General features: G+C 49.8%; 9 protein-coding genes across 9 annotated transcripts; 3 read left to right on the top strand and 6 right to left on the bottom strand.

Annotated features, from left to right (window-relative positions):
* Window positions 1-541: 541 nt before the first annotated feature.
* On the bottom strand, window positions 542-4,038 carry N7509_009437 (putative DUF814 domain protein; the record flags this gene model as incomplete). Its single annotated transcript, XM_056634074.1, has 5 exons — window positions 542-1,372; window positions 1,440-2,160; window positions 2,218-3,824; window positions 3,875-3,943; window positions 4,006-4,038. The coding sequence occupies 5 exons, from the start codon at window positions 4,036-4,038 to the stop codon at window positions 542-544; spliced, it is 3,261 nt and encodes a 1,086-aa protein (XP_056484694.1).
* Window positions 4,039-4,563: 525 nt separating this feature from the next.
* On the bottom strand, window positions 4,564-5,270 carry N7509_009438 (coatomer subunit zeta; the record flags this gene model as incomplete). The annotated part of the gene is made up of 2 exons (XM_056634075.1): window positions 4,564-4,804; window positions 4,906-5,270. The coding sequence occupies 2 exons, from the start codon at window positions 5,268-5,270 to the stop codon at window positions 4,564-4,566; spliced, it is 606 nt and encodes a 201-aa protein (XP_056484695.1).
* A 652-nt stretch (window positions 5,271-5,922) lies between these two features.
* N7509_009439 (uncharacterized protein) lies at window positions 5,923-7,961 on the bottom strand (the record flags this gene model as incomplete). The annotated part of the gene is made up of 2 exons (XM_056634076.1): window positions 5,923-7,256; window positions 7,313-7,961. The coding sequence occupies 2 exons, from the start codon at window positions 7,959-7,961 to the stop codon at window positions 5,923-5,925; spliced, it is 1,983 nt and encodes a 660-aa protein (XP_056484696.1).
* An 842-nt stretch (window positions 7,962-8,803) lies between these two features.
* On the top strand, window positions 8,804-9,295 carry N7509_009440 (60S ribosomal protein eL30; the record flags this gene model as incomplete). The annotated part of the gene is made up of 3 exons (XM_056634077.1): window positions 8,804-8,839; window positions 8,905-9,099; window positions 9,203-9,295. The coding sequence occupies 3 exons, from the start codon at window positions 8,804-8,806 to the stop codon at window positions 9,293-9,295; spliced, it is 324 nt and encodes a 107-aa protein (XP_056484697.1).
* Window positions 9,296-9,682: 387 nt separating this feature from the next.
* On the top strand, window positions 9,683-10,774 carry N7509_009441 (60S ribosomal protein uL16; the record flags this gene model as incomplete). The annotated part of the gene is made up of 3 exons (XM_056634078.1): window positions 9,683-9,727; window positions 10,064-10,239; window positions 10,324-10,774. 3 exons carry the CDS (start codon window positions 9,683-9,685, stop codon window positions 10,772-10,774), a joined length of 672 nt encoding a protein of 223 aa, XP_056484698.1.
* Window positions 10,775-11,486: 712 nt separating this feature from the next.
* On the bottom strand, window positions 11,487-11,942 carry N7509_009442 (uncharacterized protein; the record flags this gene model as incomplete). The annotated part of the gene is made up of 3 exons (XM_056634079.1): window positions 11,487-11,539; window positions 11,611-11,749; window positions 11,841-11,942. 3 exons carry the CDS (start codon window positions 11,940-11,942, stop codon window positions 11,487-11,489), a joined length of 294 nt encoding a protein of 97 aa, XP_056484699.1.
* Window positions 11,943-12,489: 547 nt separating this feature from the next.
* On the bottom strand, window positions 12,490-14,342 carry N7509_009443 (uncharacterized protein; the record flags this gene model as incomplete). Its single annotated transcript, XM_056634080.1, has 5 exons — window positions 12,490-12,773; window positions 12,940-13,246; window positions 13,295-13,422; window positions 13,486-13,765; window positions 13,935-14,342. The coding sequence occupies 5 exons, from the start codon at window positions 14,340-14,342 to the stop codon at window positions 12,490-12,492; spliced, it is 1,407 nt and encodes a 468-aa protein (XP_056484700.1).
* A 571-nt stretch (window positions 14,343-14,913) lies between these two features.
* Window positions 14,914-16,143, bottom strand: N7509_009444 (uncharacterized protein; the record flags this gene model as incomplete). Its single annotated transcript, XM_056634081.1, has 1 exon — window positions 14,914-16,143. The coding sequence occupies one exon, from the start codon at window positions 16,141-16,143 to the stop codon at window positions 14,914-14,916; it is 1,230 nt and encodes a 409-aa protein (XP_056484701.1).
* A 596-nt stretch (window positions 16,144-16,739) lies between these two features.
* On the top strand, window positions 16,740-17,915 carry N7509_009445 (Taurine catabolism dioxygenase TauD/TfdA; the record flags this gene model as incomplete). Its single annotated transcript, XM_056634082.1, has 1 exon — window positions 16,740-17,915. One exon carries the CDS (start codon window positions 16,740-16,742, stop codon window positions 17,913-17,915), a length of 1,176 nt encoding a protein of 391 aa, XP_056484702.1.
* Window positions 17,916-18,209: the final 294 nt, after the last annotated feature.

The raw sequence follows: 18,209 nt of genomic DNA on the forward strand, positions 1-18,209 counted from the left end.
CGCAGTTGGGTGGTTGCGCACACGCAAAATGACGAGGGGCGAAAAGAGTGATCCCTTTGGGAGGCCTGAGTCACCACAGATGTTGGATGGATGATGCCAATTAGGTGTGTCTGCACGCGTGGTCTGCTCTTCGTCCAATGCCGATCTTCCTGCTCAACTCTTTTTCTTTTCTTTTCTTGAAGTCGCAAAAAAGAAGAAAAAAATCGCGCGCCATGACGTCGGATGACTCAGCATTTCAGGCACGAACGTCGCCCTACGACAGTTTAAGTTGACTTTGAACTAGGATTTAATATTTAATACTGGTGGTCAGTGGTTAGTGTAGGAAGGATGGAAAGGGATAAAGAACAATCCAACTCGAAGCGATTTGAGTGCAGCTTGGACCTTTCAGTGGGGGTTTGCGCTTTAGTATGTACAAGTAGTAGTAGAGCTTTTGAGGAATATACTGCGAGTACTATACTACTATACAACCTAACTTGAATGGATAACCCTTTGAAATAGGTCAATTTGTACATCTAAAGTTCGCGTACCTATAGAAGTCTGTCTATTTCTTCTTGCCACCCTTTCCTCCCTTCGCACCACCACCACCACCTCCACCCTTGCCCTTCCCCTTATCACCACCACCCCCAGCACTACCAGGTGTCATAATGCGCACCTTACCAACGACCATCGTATTGATAATTTCAGACTCCTTCCACCCCTTAATAAGCTCTCCCTCCTTAGCCCGAAGTTCCTCAGCCACAGCACGCGGAACGCCCGCATCCTCCGCATGATCCTTCTTAACCTTGCCGGTCGTCGTCTCAGAAACCCACCGATGATGAATCTCCTTGACAGCCTTCCCCTTCTTAACCGTACCCGGCTGCAGCTTAACCTTGTACTTATACCGCGTCAAAGCCGCCCAGGGCGCGCAAACCGGAAGTGCACCTAGAAGATCATCCTCTGGCGTCGGCGTGCCGATGAGTGCGGGCAACCAACTCAGATCAGCAGCTTCAGCTGCGGCAGTCTCCTCATTATAGTCGTCTGCGCCTTCGGCGAATTGGGCTTGGCGCTTGCGTTCTGCCTCGGCGGCTCGTTCGTGCTGTGCGCGGCGGCGGGCTCTTTGTTGTTCTGCTTCACGTTCACGCTGCTCTTTGGATTCGGCGGCTTTGACGGCCTTTGCTGCTTTGCCTTTGTTGGATCCCAGGAGGCGGAGGGCAAGCTCGCGCTCTTCGTCGTCTTGGTGGGCGTATTTGGCGGCCGCTCGCTTCTCCTTGGCCTTCTTGCCTCGGGTGGGTGCGATTCGTGCGGGTGCGGGCTCTGCCTTGCCGGGTAGATCGACGGGCTTGCCCTGGCGTAGAGCGCGTCTCTCTCGCGCTGTCAATTGTTTCCGTGCATCCTCGGGGATGTAGGTTCTTGGTTCGCGGTTGCTTGTTGTGCCTTCTCGTCTCCTTCGGGTTCGTCACCGGGTTGCTCGAGTTCTTGGTCTTCTTGGACGGTGTCGGGCTCTGACTTTGTCTCTTCTTCGGATTCGCTTTCAGGAGATTGCTCCCCTTGTCAACAGGGCCCTCGGAGTCACCTCGTTGCAGGGGATTCCCGGCAGGCTTTGTGTCTTCATCGTCCTCTTGGTCGGATGCGTTGCCTTCTTGTGGGGTCTCGACTGCGGGCTCCTCGGTTGACTTTTCTTCCACAGCTTCCTCAGTGGCCTCTGCAGGCTTCGAGGTATCTTGCTCGGCAGCAGACTGTGTAACCGGCGCAATACTACCGACCTCGTCAGGAGCATCCCCCTCAAATCGCTGCTTGTGGTTCCGAACACTCTCCTGGCTAACCTGGAACAGTATAGCAAACCCAAGCACCAATTGCGACGGGGCTAAGAAATTTTTCTCGCCTTTGACTTCAAAGCTACCTGTAGGCAGAATTCCACCACCATTTGCCGCAGTCTTGGTCACTTGGTTCGCATGCACCCACCAGGCAGACATAACAGCTTTGGAGTCCCATGCCGCCGAAGTTGAGACACACATAGTACCGGCTTGAGAAAGTGTACTGGGGGGAATGGGCGCATCGGGATTGCCGGGTCGGTTCTTGACAACGATGGGAAGTGCACCCTCGAGGTTGGCGTGGATGAAGATGTCGCCCTTGTTCAAGTAGCGTCGATAGAGCTGCTCGCTTTGCATGGCATCACGGGCACTAGGAGCGAAAATTAGTTTAAACCACACATGAAAAATGAAGAGCTATGACACCTACCCCAGAACCAGATATCCCTCGGAGGAAATAAAAAACACAAATTTTTCAAACCAAAATGGCACACGAGCCTGTCGCAAGACCTGTTTCTCTTGCTTGAGACCTTTCTTGAGATCGGCCGTAACCTTCTTCTCGTGGCTCTTCAGCGCCTTGGTAGAAGACTGGACAGTTCTCTGCTGCTTCTCCGAGGCAGTCTTCTTCTGGTCATAGTACTGAGAGGCATTAGCCCAAGGTGTAAGACCGAGATCGATATCAATCTTAAGCATGCGTGAAGCAGCATCTGTACGTCTTTGTTGCTCTTGGCGCTCATCCTCGGAATCCGAGTCCGACTCCGACTCCGACTCATCGGTAGACTCGGCGTCCTCTTCCTCCTCCTCCTCCTCTTCCTCCTCCCCAAGGATCAGCGTGACGGTATTCTCGTAGAGCTTGAGAGGAAGCTTGATGATCTGCGCCACGGGGTTTCCTCGAGCTTGTTCCATCTCAATTAGACGGGCAATCTCACCCCAATCCATTCCCTGAGCCACAAGACCATTCACAGCGTCCATGGCCTCTTGAACGCGGTACACATTGTCTTGAATAGCAGCAGCCTTGCGAATGTGGATTTCCTGCGCATCTTTCAAGGCATCGATGCGCTTTCTATGCTCCTCTCGGACAGAGTCCAACTTGCGCTTGGCCGCATCTTCACGTTCCGTGAGTCGGGACTCTAGGCGTTGGGACTCCAGGGAAGAGAAATATTCGTCAACGGTGGCATTAAACCGCTCGAATTCAAGAATAGAGACTCCGGGCTTCCCTTCAAACTGGCGTGGTCTGAAAGGGTGGAAATCCTCATACAAAAGACCCGGGGTCTTTGATGTACTGTCCTCCTCTTTCGAGGCTCGTTCGTCCTTCTTCGCCACGATATATCCCTTGTGACTTTCGCCGACATTGAAACTATCCGACACCGAAGCGGCCTCTCGCAAGGTCTCCTCCACTCGCTTCAAGAGAGACTCGTCTCCGAGAACCTGGTCAAGCGGGGTGGTAGGATCGAACTCCTTGACAGCAAAAGCATGATCCAGCAATAGTGGCGGATACTCAGGAAACCCCTGAGACAAAGCCTTCCGCAAGATATCCGTAGCCTTCTTCTTGGACTTTTTCGGCGCCCCGCCCTCCTGCGAGAACGATGCTTGCGCCTTCTCAATCACACTCTTCACCCGCTCTGGGGTGATATCTGGAATTCCCGCATAATTCTGCTTGTTGGTAACGTTATATTGGAGGCCGAGTTTCATTTCCTCCTCGCCGGCGCTGGCGGGGACATTTCGGAACAATGCGATCACGGTATACTCGCGGTCGGTGACGATGATGTTGCCGCCGGCGAAGAACTCGAGGAACATGTGGTAGGCGCCATCGCTGAAGGAGATGTCGATGATTCGATCTGTGCCGACCTGCGCGATGCCAGTGATACGGCGCGATTTGAGGAATTTGCGCAGGCGTGTCACGAATGGTGAGGGGGCGGTCGCGGCTGTGCGGGAGTATTGCGTTACATGGGTGCGGAAGCCGGAGTCGACGATGAGTTGGCGCCGGTGGTCTGGTTTGGCAAGTTTGAAGAGGAAGATTCGCTGGAAGAAGAGATGCTATTTTAGCATAGGTCCTTAGGTAGGGTAGAGTATAGGGTAGGGCGTACGGATGATAGGTCGTAGATGTTGGAGACTCGCAGGTTGACTAGCTCCGAGGCCAGCTCCTGGGTGATGACCTGGGGGAATTTGTTAGGAACATTCTCTTTAGATAGTCTGAGATCATAGTTCCGGGTTATACCTTGACATCTATGGACGAGAATCTCTGCTTCATCGTGGGCTGATGTTGGAGAAGAAAGGAATTTTCGAGCGTGACGTATGCGGGGCAGGAACCGAAGTCGGGCTCCTTTCTAGGAAGTTCCATACAAAGCTATACTATGAGTATACACTAGTAGTTATAGCTAGTGGGCATTACATTACAGGAATGTTAGCACTAGTGATTCTTTAAATGTATCTTTCATGGTAGCCATCATCGTTTCAGTTTCAGCCACAGAATATCACAGGCTTTTGGCAAAATGCAGAGAGAAACACAAAGGATCTATGATATGATGCCCCCAACCCGACATTGGGAAACAGTCAAACTGGAACCAACAAGGAAAAGATTATAAGAAAATGAAATGAACCGTATCACGCCATGGCCAGCCAGGAACGATTAAAGGAGAAAAGAAAAAGGAAATAAAAATCAAAAGCAGAAAGCACGGGCATGCTGATGATAAAGACAACAATCAATCACAATTCAGCCCTCCACCCAACCCCTCCCCTCGCAAACATTCGCAAAAGAGAGTCTGCAGCTTCAGCCCTACATCTGCCGCAGACTATCAGCAAGTCGGCGCTTGCCAAACTCCCACGCATTCATCAGACCCTGCTCTGACAGATCGATGTTCTTCATGTTGGGCGCATCCTGGGCGGGAGCACGGCTAACCCGCGAGGCGATGAGTACGGGGTCGGTCTCAAGGATGATACCGTCGTCGATGATCTCATCAATGGTGAGGGAAACAAGGTCGTAGTTCTCAACGATAGTGCGCTTGTCGGTGGCACCCCTGTAAAAAGGATCTAGATTAGTTTTCTCTTCTCTCAACCAATTTTCCCTCGCAGCCCCAATTCCGATTCCAAAAAGGGCAAGGAGAATAATCGAACATACTTGAACAAGATTCCGAGAGCATCGCGCAGCGACAGAACAACGTTGTACAGCAAGACCTCGTTCTCATCGGCGCTGCCCACCACGTAGAGCATCACATCGCTCTCCATCTTGAACACGACAATGCGGTTGTCGTAGAGGATCACATCGCCGGTCGACTTGTTGGTCTTTTCTAGGAGACCCTTTTCAAAAGCTCGCTGCTCCTTCACGGTAGGGTAGGGGTTGGCACCGGGGTAATCGGTCGAGTTGGGCGCTGTGCCCGCGGGGGCATGTGGTGCTGAGTAGTATTTCGCGAAGATGCGGGATCCGTCGTCGGCGGACATGACGAGGACCGCGTTGACGGAAAAGAGAGATAGAGGACCAGGCATGGTGAATTGGATTGTTATTGGAGGACTCGGAGCAATGCAATTATGAGAATGCGAACTCGAGTTGGTTGTTGATTGTAGGAGCCAGTCTGGCCGCTCGCCGCAGGCGGAGACGCACTAATGTTATTCCGTTGCTCCGCCCTACTATGTACATGTAGTGTGTATAGAGTCAATTAGTTCTAGGATCGTACCTTGATTATGGTTAGGATTCTTTTATTATGCAAGCCAGCTTATAAATGGCGTAAGTTATAATTCAAGTACCAGAAAGATGGGGTATAAATCATCTACAGATCATTTGGGTACAACCACAAGCGCATAAGGGGGAATACATTGACGGGCATCAGTTCAATAGGGTAGTCTCTGGTCCAAAGAAATAACAAAATAAAATCCAAACGAGAAATACAAAAAAAACCACGCCGATAAGAGGCTCCGCCAATATTCATCACGTATTCAGGGAAAAGGGGGCAAAAAAGAAGAAGAGAAAATGCAGTTCAAATTGTGCAGCACAACACCGCGGTATCCTCGCTCGATCCTGAGCCATACGTTCCATGACATGAGTCGCGTTATGTGCATCACAAAAAGGGGTATGAAAAAATATGGTAAAGACGGTTCCAATATTACATCAAATCATGCAGTAGCGTGGGGGCAACCCAGTTTAGAGCTGCGAAGGCTGGGAGGTCGGAGCAGATGGAGGAGGTGATTGCTGCTGGGGCTGAGACTGGGGTTCTTCAGCATTGGCAGGGCGGTTGAACCAACCGGGAATCCAGCTCGCGCGGTTCGCTTTCTTCCGAGCAGCCTCTTCTTCTTCCTGTTTGGCAGCATCACTAACTAGTCGCAAGGGGCGCAGCTTATTCTGTGTCATCACTGCTCCAGTATAGTTGTTCATGCCGCTGCTTGACCGGGGCGGGCTGGAAGTCGCCCCAGTAGAGCTGGTATCGGGGTGAATATCACTGGTGACACTCGGGGAGCTGCTGCGATTGGCACGATCCGTTTGGCTGGACATGGAAGGAGCCCGGCTCACTCCAGAAATATAACTAGCTGCCCCAGAGAACATGCTTTGTCGTGAGCCTGGGACCATACCAGTTGGACTCATGGGCCCGCCTCCAGAGTTGCGGCCACGGTACATCGCTCCAACAACGGAAGCAGCGTTCGGGTCAACTTGTTCCGAGCGGGTACGGCGGTGGCTAGCTCGGACAGATTGAGTTCTGAACGGAATGCTGGGGGCGGTCTCTGGGTTCTCATTGACGATGCTGTGGGGAAGTGGCGGGGGCATCATGCTGGTTGGGCGAGATCGAGGCTGGCCTGGGGGCCGAGCAGGCCCCGAAACCACGGATTTGGCTCGCTGCAAGAGGGTTTGACTCGGTGCATCGTCCTTCTCGGGAGGTGTGGGGGGCAGGTCCTTTTCATTACCACCGGTGGACTGGGTTGCGCTGGCTTCATCATCATTGCGATCCAGAACGTGTTCGAATCCGTCGTGTTGAAGAACACGGCTAATGATGCGTTCGATGTAGAGAGTCAGGGCCTTATTTTGATCCCTGAGGCCCTTAAGTTCACCACCATCTGGCTTGCCGGTCGAATCCGACTCTGGTGCTTCATCCACAGACTCAAGCTCATCTGCCAAGGATCCTAGACCACTGCTGGACTGCTTATCAGGATGGACGTGCTGCATGAAGTCGCCTTTAGTGAAGTCGCCAGTGAGCGTCTTTTCACTGAGAAGGAGCTGGTAGCTCTCGTTGTCCTCCATGAGGCGGGCATTGGCCATGCGAGCCTCCAGCAAGTCTTTCTCCAACTCGCGTTGCCGACCACCACCTGCGTTCTCCATCTCGACAAGTTTGATCTGATGTTCGGCCAACTCCAGACGAAGGGACTCGATGACCTTATCTTTCTGAAGCAAGAGGTTCGAGTTATTGCGAGAGGGGCTGCGTTCAAGGTGCGAGGATGGCGCAAACTGGGCATCCAGATCGGGAGAAGCTCGATTGCGGAAACTGGCTGTAGGAGTAGTTAGCATCACGGAAAATATTGGTTTAGACTAGACGAAATCATACAAGATCGGGAGACCTGATGGCGTTCACCGTCGGCAGTGATTCGATCCTTCTGGGCAGCGGATTCCTTCAAACGATGGATGGTCGCCTGCAACTCTTCTTCCCGGCTGTTCTGTTGTTCCTTCTGTTGCAGCATGGCATTGCGTTCTAGTTCATGGTTTTGCTCAAGGTCACGGATCTGACGTGCCTGTTCTCGAATCTCACCACTGAGCGTTTCAATCCGGTTGTCTCGCTCGTGGGCTTGATCCTCCAACTTTCCTTGTTCGCTGACGGATTCATCGAGGCGCATCTGCAGCACGCCTAGTTGTTTCTGATATTGTTCAGAGGCAGTTTCGGCCTTCTGAAGCTGTTCTCGCAACTCCTCGATGAGAGCGGCACTTTGGGCCCGCGCCTCCTCCTCGGAGGGGTCATTCGAGATGCGCGGGACGTTGGACATGCTCAGGTTGGAACGACCGGGTTTTCTGGCAGCGGCGCGCGCGGAGACGGGGGTTGAACCTCGGAGGGAGGGAGAACGGTTGAGACCGTTGGTAGCAGTACTGGGCGAACGTGCATGTCCTCGTGTGGTGGAACCGTTGGTCGAGGGCGGATCTGCGGTCGATGATTTGCTGGAATTGCCGGGGGTTCCAGGCTTGCGAGGCGTCGTTGCTGACATCGTGCAGGTTCCCAAGGCCCGTGGACTCGGCGTGGGAGGGGAAGTGCGAAGTATATAATAGGGGATGGGAGGAGTCGAAATTCAAATAGCGGAGTGTCCACTCTAGGGTCAAGAGAAGGTTGGGGGAAGAGAGTCCAGCTGTGAAATCAGTGGCGGTCAGAAAGCGGAAATTGGTGGACACGGGTGGAGATGGGGTGAGGAAGTATGTAATGAAGGTTGTCAGAGGTTGAGTGATCGCCACATGGCTAATAGAAGCGTGGAACAATCATCGAAGACGAGAACAGACTGGAATGGAGGAAAGAGGAATGAAAATGGCCGATTGCAAAAGGAGAGCGCGCCGGGAGCGAGTCTTATTTTTGTGAGGAATGCGGGCGGACACTCGCACTCCCTTACTCTAATCTAAAAATACGCTGGGCAGACTCGGTGGTCTTGGGGGCCAACACTTAAGGACACGAGACACGAGACTTATAGTTAAGGCCGAGTAATAATAGCACATGAACCATATAAATAAACTCCTGTAGAACAAAGCAAACACGAGGGAGATACGAAGCAATGCAATGCGATGCGAAACAGGGTGAAGTGATGCCTGAGGTTTGACTGTTTACCGTTTCAGATACATGTCAGGTGATATCTCATCAGGTGATGTCAGTGATCTGGCAACGGATCTGGTAGGCGGTGAGTACCGACAGTACAGAGCATGGAGGAGCCCACCGCAACGGGAAACAACGAGCAACCGCCAATGAATCGACCAGGACTCAACTTGAAGTCTCCGCTCTATCCACATCCACCGGAACGCATTCCAGTCTACCCCACCAGTTGAACTCAAGTCGACTTGCTTCACAATGGCTGGCAAGAAGAACAAGAAAGGTGCCGATAATGTGAGTCTACTCGAATTTACCCTATACATTATGGAGATAATTTCCACTAACATATAATCTTCTAGATCAATGCCCGGCTCGCCCTCGTCATGAAATCCGGAAAGGTCACTTTGGGCACAAAGTCGACTATGAAATCACTCCGTTCGGGCAAAGCTAAGCTGGTCATTATTGCGGGAAATGCTCCTCCTCTGCGCAAGTCGGAGCTTGAGTACTATGCCATGCTGGCCAAGACTCCTGTCCACCACTTCGCGGGAAATAATGTGAGTCATATGAGTACATCTATGTACTTACAAATCAACTTGGAATCAACAAGAAACCAACCATGAAATACACTGGACGGATGCTGATGCTGATTACAAATAGATCGAGCTGGGAACTGCTTGTGGCAAGCTCTTCCGCTGTTCCACGATGGCCATTCTCGATGCTGGTGACTCGGATATCCTGGCTGACCAGTGAACAAAGCAGGGGATGTACGAGTAGCAGGATACAGCAGGGCGGAATATGTACTCCGTGATGATATGCATGACGATCCTCTCTGAATGAAATATGGACCAAATGGACCCAATTGACCCAATCAGTCCCACTTTTCTACTTCGTTCAGTACTGCCACCTTGTATTTCAGGCTCCCATCGCTAGGCGATGACTCAGCTGATCAGCTCGCCTCGGAACGTGGTTGGCCCGATTGCTAGGGCTTAGGGCTTTTTGCCACTGAACTGCTTGGAAATCAAACAATCCCGTGACCCGCTGGCCCTTTTCTTTTCTTTCCCTTCGATCCCTCGACACCAACCGACATCCAACAACTAGTTCGCAGGAAGTGCCCGTCACCTCATTTCCGCACTCAAAATGGCTCGCCGTCCCGCACGTTGCTACCGTTACTGCAAGAACAAGGTGCGTTGCGACTTTTCGTACCCCCGGAGGATTTTGTGTGCGCAAGCTCGGTTGTGGGGGAAATCTGGGAATCACCACCACGCCCGCCACCCTCGTTATCGATCAAATCTCGTCTGCCAAGAAAGGGAAAACTGTGAACGACTCGAATATACCATCACCATGCTCGCCGGTCCCGTTGACGCGCAGGTTGCGCCACGGCGAGACGTCACCTCGCTAGTTTTGCGGTCCGAGTCGTTCACAAGTTTTCTTTCTTTGGAAGGGGACTTTCAGTCGATAATGAAATGGAAAAATCCCGGCATACATCCAAGTTCAATATACTGACTTATTCTCCTTTAGCCGTACCCCAAGTCGCGCTTCAACCGTGGTGTCCCCGATGCCAAGATCCGCATCTTCGACCTCGGTCGCAAGAAGGCTTCCGTCGATGACTTCCCCGCTTGCATTCACCTTGTCTCCAACGAGTACGAGCAGCTGTCCTCCGAGGCTCTTGAGGCCGCCCGTATCTGTGCCAACAAGTATGTTCCGCCACTATGCGCTTGAACCATCCCGCGCCATCGACGAGTCAATCCGCAATATACTAACGTTCTTCCTTTCTCCAGGTACCTCGTGAAGACCGCCGGTAAGGAAGGTTTCCACCTCCGTGTCCGTGTCCACCCCTTCCACGTCGTCCGTATCAACAAGATGCTGTCGTGCGCTGGTGCCGATCGTCTGCAGACCGGTATGCGTGGTGCCTTCGGAAAGCCCCAGGGTCTCGTCGCCCGTGTGAACATTGGCCAGATTCTTCTGTCCGTCCGCACCCGTGACTCCAACCGGGCCAACGCCATCGAGGCTCTCCGCCGCTCCATGTACAAGTTCCCCGGCCGCCAAAAGATCATCGAGTCCAAGAACTGGGGTTTCACCCCCGTTCGTCGCGAGGAGTACGCCGAGCTCCGCCAGGCTGGCAAGCTCCGCCAGGACGGTGCCTACGTTCAGTTCCTCCGTGGTCACGGTACCATCGCTGAGAACATGAAGCGTTTCCCCGAGGCCTATGAGAACGTCTCTCAGGCTTAGATGGTTATGGGTTGAATCCAGAATACGAATTCAAGAACGAAAAAATTACATGGATGTTCTCTTAACTGTCTTTCTGTTCCTCCCAGCTTGATATCTCGTGTGCAATCTTAAATGGAGTTATTCCATGGGTATAATTTGTTCTTTCGTACTAGTAATCTTGTCCGGGCTACCCCAGTAGATTTGGACATTGATACTCATCTCTATCTGACATGTCCGTATTTCTAATAAGGATAAGTATTCCGATATCTTCGGTGACGTATGCCTCAGTTGCCCAAGCGTCCAAATTGAATTTACCCCCCAGTGGAGTGGACGGTAGAGATGAGCTCCATTGACAGCTTCCAGCTGGGAACGCGGATGGCTACCTGATACTTAAAATCCAACAAAATTCTGCTTTGCTTTTACTACTACGCCAAAATAAAAAGATTGATACGGTGAGGATGAAATTCCTAAGTGAGAGCAGCTGGTCTAGTATTGGTAGGTAGTCTTCGTGAGTTGAACTTAGTCCAGAAATATATATGCCGACTCGGAAGGGGCAAAAATTGCACATTGAAGCACTCAATTTCAAGTTCGGAATTACTCAAGTTCAAGTTGAAAAGACTGGAACTTGAAAGAAATATGGAATTCAATGAATGACAAATTGCGTATTATTTCTCGATTATTACAGTGAAAATTAAGTAGTACTAGCACCTCAACTAGATATAAACAGCGAGAGCTACAATTGAGGCGCGGGTGTTCCACATCGTTCCACATGTAGTTCTCCAGCGACTGGGGAGCACAATTAGTCCAACTCCCGACAAGAGAGGGGTACAGTAAAACTTCAAAAAACTTAGACTTACCTTGTGCATCTTCCGGAGTACAAGCGTCCTTTAGACAGATCGTCAATGTGTCCTTGAAAGCCGGGCTTGGACAGGTGCATTTATTATCGTAGGCCGAGATACAGCCTGCGACAGAAGCAGCTTCCGACAGACATCGAAACTTCAGACAAGAAATAGTAATAAGTATCATTCTGGACACAGAGGAAATATACTCATGCAAGGAACATGGCACTTTGAGATGCGTAGCTTACCAGGCAGTTGCTGATCTTGTCAGGGTCCACGGTAGAACCGCTTGCTTCGGCGGCCACAAAGGACAGGAAAGCTGCAAGAGGGACGAAGATTGAAAGCTTCATTTTGGAAGATGGATTCAAGGTTTGAATTCGAGACTAGGATGTGGGGGTGGTTGTGTATAGGGAGGAAGTGTGGAGGTAGGAGGTGACTTCATGAAGACCTTGTCGACACTCCTAGATAATAAATCATTCTCTCAGGGCTACATTCTTTGTTGCCGATGATGTTGTTGTAAACAATTCTGCCACTAGGGTGATCTCCGGTATGGGGGGTTGATCTGCAGGAATGTGAAGCATCAACAACTGGCCGCGGCTTATGGAACGCCAAAAAAGGATTTCATAGGACAGTCGGCAGGGAAATATAATTGATTTCAATTAAATTGCCATATGCTGGCTATAAACTCTTCGATGAAGCAGTCTATTAATTGTATATCTCAATCTTTCAAAGCATCTAGGACCCTTCGTCCCCAAGATCTTGGTTTTGTTGACGTTTCATCAAGGGTCCAGTGGCGTCTGCCCGAGAAGTCAATCTCATCGAGTGACACCCTAAGAAAATGTGAGCCAAGTTAACCCCTGAGAATCAATAAATAGAAGTTCGTAGTATGACTCGGACTCACCACTTTGTTTTAAACCACCACTTATAGCCGAAGAAGAGGGCGAAGAAAACCGGAATACTGATATATGAAGCGATGAATGACTGGTAGTTGAACGGGGTTTCAAAGACAGTGAATCCCTGGATCAAGAGCAGGAAAATATTAAAGAAGAAGTTCCCCCAATAAACTAGAGTGTGTCCAGGGGCAGTAAACGGGAATGTTTGGATATCAATATTCTGCTTCTTGGCGGCGGCGCGAACTCTTAATTGGACGAAGGTGATTGTCGCCCACGCAATGTAGGCTGCTGTACCACCGAAGGAGGTGAAATACGAAAAAGAGGCTCCCGGCGGTCGTTGTTAGGGACATCAAGCCTAGGAAACCCCACATGTTGGAAAATATGATCGCAGGATATGGGACTAGATGATCGTTAGCTCACTGGCAAACCTGATTTTTCGTCTTGGTAAACTCACCTCCCCTTGAGCTCGTGATCGCAAAAAGCGAGGGTGCTTTTTGTTTCAGAGCTAGAGAGTAAAGAGTGCGAGATTGAATGTAGACTACTCCATTGGCGGCTGAAACAAATGCAATCAATATGATGGTGTTGACAAAATGACCGGATGATTTCCATCCTGCGAGCGTGAAGCCGATCGTGAATGGAGAAGACGCTGTTTTGGAGTCCGGGTGTACTAGGTCATCTGAAGTCGAGGGGCAAATCAAGCCTTGGAAGAAGGACATGCCAATGAAGACAACTAAGATTCGATACAGAATGGACTTAGTAGCCTTTGGAGAGAGTCAGCTTTTACCTTTGAAGTAAATTCAGTGACTTACGCGAGGGACGTCACGCTGGGGATTTTTCGACTCTCCAGCTGCAACTGAGACAATTTCTGTACCGACATAGTACGCTGCTGCAAGAACAAAAACTTGGCCAAATCCATTGATCCCATTTTGGATTGGACCTGTGATTATTTGCAAGACGTCAGTTGAGAGTAGAGGAAGGAAGCTTCACGGAAAACACTGACCATAAGGTGGTGTCCAGTACCTGAATCCGATATAGCCATTGCCAAAGGCACCGACATCGGCAAGAATGCAGATAAAAAATAGGACAATGAGGGATATGAATTTGAACATGCCAAAGTAGTACTCCGTCTCCCCGTAGAAGTTGACACCGAGGGTGGTCAAGATATTGAAAAAGACGAAGAACAGGATGTACCACGCCCAGACAGGAAATTTAGTGTCAGGGATCCAAAATTGCAGGAACACCGTCGCATTATTCCAGTCTAATACCATGTCAGCCAACGGCTAAGCGAAGCCAGATAACAGCACATTTACCAGAAGCTAAGAAAACGCTCCACATGAAGTAGTAAAGCCATGACATAGAAAAACTGAGCGCTGGATCCACAAATCGATCGCAATGCTATGTCCGGGGATGAGAATGATAGAATGGCCATTTGAGAACGGAAATATTTACCTCGACAAAACCTCCATGGACTGGGAATAAGGTAGCTACCTCGCCCACGCTTTGCATGAGAATCCACACAGAAGCACCTTTCATTCCAAGGCTGGTCAGTTCGAACATTCGATAGATATCTTCACGTCGATTGATAAGCATACCAACTACGGAGAAACCAATCAACAGGCCTAGAGAACCAGCCTCGTATATACCATATCCAAGTCCGTAAAAACAGCCAGGTCCAATGATGCTGCCCAAAGCAATGATCATAAACTGGCGACCCTTTAGACCTCGACGAAGACCATCGTCGATAACATCCCCGGAAACGTCACGGGTCGGTTCATCATAGCCATGAGTCTCGGTCACAGTCGTACCATTTTTGGACGACGATGGCACTTCAATAGAAGAATCTGGACTTGCAACCATCTTGTTCGTACAATATCCCACCTTGAGGGAAGCGATACCGGGAGGCGCAAATTTTATACCAATGCGTCCAAACTATGAGAAAGAACATCTGCCAAGCACGTCATGAAGCATGTTTAATTACACTGGGTTAGTTGGTATTCTTTGAATAGAGGCTTGTACTAGCTGTCAGGATGGATCTATCGGAGGATTTCCAGGCCGTTGGATTGGCAGTCTCTGGGGCGTCGCGGTTGTTAGCACGCCATAGAGGAGTTCAATTCGTGAAAAATAGGCCGAAGCATCGGGGCTAGAAATCGAGGTAGAGGGAATATCTTCTAAATATTAATAGTAATGGCTATTTCCTGCTGCATTAGGAAGGTGGATATCCATGATTATTGCTTACGCTGTAATTCTTTGGGTGGATGCACGAAGTCTATATTCGAAGAGCCAGTGACGCATAAAAATGGTGTGCGTTATCCACCAATTGAAGTTCGATAGTAAAGAACAGCTGATTATTTCGTCATAAAGATTGGGCAAATATAGTAAAACTATTGCTGATTGTTGATTAAGAAATATCGGTCAAATAGACTAAGACCTATCGTTCTGAAACACGCGCATTCTGATTCTCATGCTTTAGCAGTTCAAACTTTCGCACCACCTGCAATGTTGCATAAAAACTGAAAGGCAATGCCAGGAACCATAAGCCGAAATTGATACCAGCAGTGATGATTAATGCCGTGGGCACAGCTTGCACACCAAATCCTACAGCCACTCCAGCCGTCTCGATGCCCCGTAACAACGAACTATATCGAATCTGGTCACCAGGAGAGTCCGAAAGATTTCCAATGCACCAGTATATATAGTTCTCGACTATACCCAGACTAATGCGTTCAAACAGGAAGAGACCGAATCCGCGACCGAATGCACGTTGGTCGGACCAATCTAAGACAGGCTTAGTGCGCCTGTACTCATTCTGAATGATAACTGCCCAGATCCAGGTTGCACTGTTAAGCACCGCAATCAGAATAAAGGTGGTAATAGCTCGTACTTTGCGGCTCTTGTGCCATGGCAGGTCAACAAGTGAGCCGCCAAGCCACGTCGCGAACGTGCCTACTACGGCATTCATGAAGCTTCCCAGTGATCGCGACCTCACTGTGAAATAGGTCGCCAGATATGTACCAGGATATGCCTGAATCCACCCAAAGTACCAGAATAATGGAACCAGGAGAAGAATTGACTTGCTAGTACCCAGTCGCCACATTGCTTTCATCTCATCCCGCCAATGGATATTGCGAGGTGCTTCGATTTTAGTATGATCATCTCGTTGGACCTTGTCAGGGTTTGAAAGGAGTAGACCAATGAATAAACCCAAGCATTGAATCGCGATGAAAGCAAGATAGGTTTGGTAGCCGACTTGTCCACGCTGATTGACTTTATGGTTGATCCCAAGGGCAACAGCGCCCCCGATAATATTGCCAAAGTTGCGGAATGTAAACCATGTAGCAATGTAGCGACCCCGCTTGTGTTGCTCTGGATACCCTGTCGCGACGGCCCCTTCAACACTCCAGAAGAAACCAGCACTAATACCGCATGTGACAGAGCCGAGATAGACAAGCCACGTAGCACCAGTTCGATTGTTCAGATATAGACCAGCGGGGTAAAGTGGATAGCCTATTGAACCTAGAGAGAGGGTCCAACGGAAGCCAATGGCATTTGTTATCCAAGGGCCAGCAAAGCAGGTGATGGTCATGAATGCGTAGAGAAGGGCGTTGGCGGCGTTAACTAGGTCGGGGCTCTGGGAACCGCCGACGCCGAGTCCATTCATTGCGCTCCATATTCCCGGTGCACAAAAGGCACATAGCCCGACAACTAAAATTTGGAAAAGAGTACTGCGAAAAAAGGGTGGTCGGTCTTTATACTCTATCGGCGTTTCTGATACCGGTTGAATATCAGTTTCGATATCAACAATTCCTTCTGATTTTGATGCAGTCACCATCGTGAGGAGGATATGTCGAAAATAACCCGGAGAAAAGTAGACTAGAAGTTAGAATTTCGTGAATGGATATGGAATGGCTAATATAGCTTCATAATTATCTTGGCGTCAGATCCCAAGGTCTTGTATCCCCGCAAGCACGTATGCGCATGGTAAAATGACACAATATTATGTTGCCTCGGATTGAATTTGCACGACAGCCGCCCCCAAGAATATTATTACGGAAGGCTGTATTTAACTGGTCCATTATCGCCATCCAATAGTATTTTTTGGATATCGTCATTTTGGTGTGAATGAGGAGGTTCTCCTCACTTTGGCTGGAACATGCGTCTCGGCTATTTAATAGCAGAGCCCGGATCAAATGCCCAGGTGATAACTAACCCCTCTCCATACTACCGCATACTACAAGTCTATGAAAAAGATTCATTATGGCCACAGTTACAGAGCAGATAAAGCTTGAAAAGCTGCACCTCAGTGATACAGAAGCCACCGCAGTATCTTTCGAGCCCTTTGAGCTTCCCTCCTCTAACCAGCGTGTGCTTGGGCCTCCACACCCCCCTAACACAGTGATCCCTCTCGCCCTGCGTCTCACAAACGAATATTCTCCACCAAAGCTAGACGCTATTGTGGATACTATCAAGAATCTTCAAGAACGGGACGGAATTTTCACCAAAAAGCTTGCGCGCCACGGCACGTTACTGTTTCGAGGCCTCCCCATTCACAATGCCGAAGACTTTAGCAAGTTTGCCCTTGCCTTTGGGTACAAGCCACACGAGATCATTGGAATAGTTGTCGACAGACCTTTAGTGGCACCTAATGTCGCACCGGCGAACGAAGCACCGAAAGAAGTACTCATTTACAACCACAATGAGTCTCCACAAGTTCCTCACGCACCGGAGTACATATTTTTCTATGGCCATCACGCTCCCAATAGTGGAGGCGAATCGCCTATTTCATCTTCGCTTGAGCTATTTAATCGCGCTCAGCAAGAAATCCCGGACTTCATCGCAGAGATAGCAGAGAAAGGCATCCTCAGCAGGGTGACTTACAAGACTGAAAAGCAATACGAGGGAGGCTCGACTCTTCGCCAAGCTTTCGGTAAGGAAATTGTGGAAGGAGACGACGAGGAGACCAAAAGGCGAAAAATAGAAGCGCAGATTGAACGATATGGACGCGGAAAATATACGACCTGGGAGTGGACAGATGATGGGTTGGTGCTCACACATCGCCTACCTGTGATCCGTACTCAACCTGGAACCAACTTGCCCACTTTATTCACAGGACTGGCATCCTATTGGAAGAGAGCGCAGGTTGATCTTGACGCGCGACGAAACGTTACACAGCAACTGTACGGTGATGGGTCGGTGATTCCGGAGAAGTATCTTGCGCATCTGGCCAAGATCACAGATGAGATTCGAGTGTTGCATCGTTGGCAGGAGGGTGATGTGCTGGTCTACGATAACATTATTGCTCAACATGGTAGGGAGCCGTGGCAAGGAGATCAGAGTGATCGGGTTGTTCTGGCTAGCTTGTTTGATGGCGAGAATGTTCCTGGTCCATATGGATTTGGTGACTGGGCTCGGGTTGTGCAGGCTTCCGTGTGATGTTTCTCATGGTATATTATAGCATTTGAGTTAAATAGCTAGTTTTATGATTGTTCGATAAATCCAGCCAGCTTCCATATTATAGACCGCTTCAATTATAAAACGCACTTTCATTTGCTGTATCGGCTGGACCACCTTCCGGGATTCTCACCCTAGAGTATTGGCGTACTAACCAAATCTGTAGACAAATATCAGTACAACTTTTGCTCTCCTTCAACGCGATGCGTCAAAATTTGACAGCTAAGTTGAAGCCTGACGTCTCATCGCGCCCGATATGCTGACAGCGCTATCTAG

This window comes from Penicillium cosmopolitanum (assembly GCF_028827165.1).
Source record: "Penicillium cosmopolitanum strain IBT 29677 chromosome Unknown utg000009l:1.0-9042332.0:1.0-9050551.0, whole genome shotgun sequence".
In the NCBI taxonomy this organism is placed as follows: domain Eukaryota; kingdom Fungi; phylum Ascomycota; class Eurotiomycetes; order Eurotiales; family Aspergillaceae; genus Penicillium; species Penicillium cosmopolitanum.